The following is a 2,114-nucleotide window of genomic DNA, read 5'->3' as shown; positions in this document are numbered from 1 at the left end:
ACAACCTTCAATTATCAATTAATCTTAAGAGTACTCCGACAAGAATAGGGCTTCCAACTAATCTACTCCCAGTCAAGGTTTTTATTTAAAATTACATAAATCCTCTAATTTAATTTCCTGTTTATCAACTCAAACCATTTTTGAAAACATCTGATTAATAAAATAGCACATCTTTCTGCAACTCGTTGGGAGACGACCTGAGATTCATACTCCCAGTATTTTAATTTTAATTTTGTGACAACCCTTCTAAATTGATAAGTGGATTTTTGATTGGTTAAGAACTGTACTTGCAACGTATCTCTTATAATAAATTCTTAACTCGCCAATTTTCGCAACGTCAGGTCTCTTCTTAATTTGATGGCTGTAACAGAAAGTGGGCCAATGTTTTTGAAAGATGTAGATTATTCAGATGAGATCAAAGACAAGAATTGTTGCAAAGCAAATAAGAGATATGATAAGAGAAGTCAGTCTCTCAAATGTAGTGCAGATTGTGACTGATAATGCGCCGGTTTATAAAGTGGCTGGTTTCTTGATTGAAGCTGAATTTTCATCTATTTATTGGACTCCTTCTGTTATTCATACTCTCAACCTTATTTTAAAGGACATTTGTGCAGCTAAGAATACAGAGAAGAATAATTTTGTTTATCAAGAATGCTCATGGATTACTCAAATTGCTGAAGATGTTTCTTTTTAAAAAATTTCATTGTTAATCATCATATGAGGTTATCTATTTACAATGAATTTAATACATTGAAGTTGCTTAATGTTGCTCCTACTCAATTTGTTTCTAATATTGTGATGCTAAAAAGATTTAGGTGGTTAAAGCAAGGCCTCGAAGAGATGGTTATAAGTGAGAAATGGTCTTCATACAAGGAAGATAATATTGGCAAAGCTGAGTTTGTTACACAAAAGATTTTGAGTAAAAATTGGTGGCAAAAAAATGATTATATTCTTGCTTTCACAAATCCTATTTATGATGTTTTAAGAAGTACAGGCACGGATGCACCTATTCTTTATTTGGTCCACAAGATGTGGGATTTAATTATCAAGAAAGTAAAAAGTGCTATATATCTCTATGAAAGAAAAGATGAACAAGAGTCATCGTCCTTCTACAATGTTGTGCGCTCAATATTAGTTCAAAGATGGACAAAAAGTAGCACACCTCTTCATTGTTTAGCACATTCATTGAATCCAAGGTAACTTTTTATATTTATTGTTTATAACTTTTATTTATTAGTGAAGATAATTGAATCATTATTAATTTCTGCTTAAACACTAATTATATAAGTATTATAGCCACCAATGGTTGAGAGAAGATCCTACACGAGTTTCTCCTCATCAAGATATTGAGATCACTAATGAGAGAGTTAAATGCTTGAAGAGGTATTTTTCTGATGAAGAAGAGAGGAGAAAGGTAAACATTGAATTTGCAAGCTTTTCTGATGGTAGAGGTGTCTTTGATGATTATGACTCTTTGAATGATAGAAGCATAGTTGATGCAAAGTCTTGGTGGCTAATTCATGGTGGTAAAGCAAAATTTCTTTAATCAATTGATCTTAGGCTACTAGGGCAACCATCTTCATCTTCTTGTTGTGAAAGGAATTGGAGCACATATTCTTTTGTCCATTCCCTAAAAAGAAACAAGTTGAAGCCTAAACATGCAGAAAATTTAGTATTTGTCCACACTAGTCTTCGTCTTCTTTCAAAAAAAAAAACTCCACAATACAATAAAGGAGAAACTATGATGTGGGATATTGCTGGAGATGCTTTTTCACCAATTGATAAAGAAAATGGTTTTCTTGAAGTTTCTCACCTTTCTCTTGATGAACCGGAGTTGGAAAGAGTGACTTTTTCTAATGATGAAGATATCAACCATATATGATGGAGAAATAATATGACTTTAGATAACCTTTTTTTTTGTACATGTGATGTACAAAATTCTTACTATCTCTATAAAGACATAGGAGTTTAGGATTTTATCTTTTGAATACCTATATACTTTAGGAAGAAATGCATATCATATGGTTGTTTTGAAAATATCTCTATTAAGACATATCTCTATTTAATGAATATATTATATTATTAATATATGCGTGTCCTTGTGTCCGACAACT

The 2,114-nt window shown here is 31.7% G+C and overlaps 1 protein-coding gene across 1 annotated transcript; it reads left to right on the top strand.

Annotated features, from left to right (window-relative positions):
• Nucleotides 1-409: 409 nt before the first annotated feature.
• LOC140181378 (uncharacterized) lies at nt 410-1,546 on the top strand. Its single transcript, XM_072224929.1, has 3 exons — nt 410-682; nt 757-1,196; nt 1,297-1,546. The coding sequence occupies exons 1-3, from the start codon at nt 410-412 to the stop codon at nt 1,544-1,546; spliced, it is 963 nt and encodes a 320-aa protein (XP_072081030.1).
• Nucleotides 1,547-2,114: the final 568 nt, after the last annotated feature.

The sequence above is a fragment of the Arachis hypogaea genome, chromosome 18 (assembly GCF_003086295.3).
Source record: "Arachis hypogaea cultivar Tifrunner chromosome 18, arahy.Tifrunner.gnm2.J5K5, whole genome shotgun sequence".
Classification (NCBI taxonomy): Eukaryota; Viridiplantae; Streptophyta; class Magnoliopsida; order Fabales; family Fabaceae; genus Arachis; species Arachis hypogaea.
This window is presented reverse-complemented; position numbering and strand designations above follow the sequence as displayed.

What these genes read in the sequence shown, in the direction of transcription:
- LOC140181378 (XM_072224929.1), top strand. Translation starts at nt 410, where the DNA reads ATGAGATCAAAGACAAGAATTGTTGCAAAGCAAATAAGAGATATGATA. An exon ending in TTACTCAAATTGCTGAAGAT is followed by an intron (nt 683 to 756) that starts GTTTCTTTTTAA and finishes AATACATTGAAG; the next exon opens with TTGCTTAATGTTGCTCCTAC. An exon ending in GCACATTCATTGAATCCAAG is followed by an intron (nt 1,197 to 1,296) that starts GTAACTTTTTAT and finishes TAAGTATTATAG; the next exon opens with CCACCAATGGTTGAGAGAAG.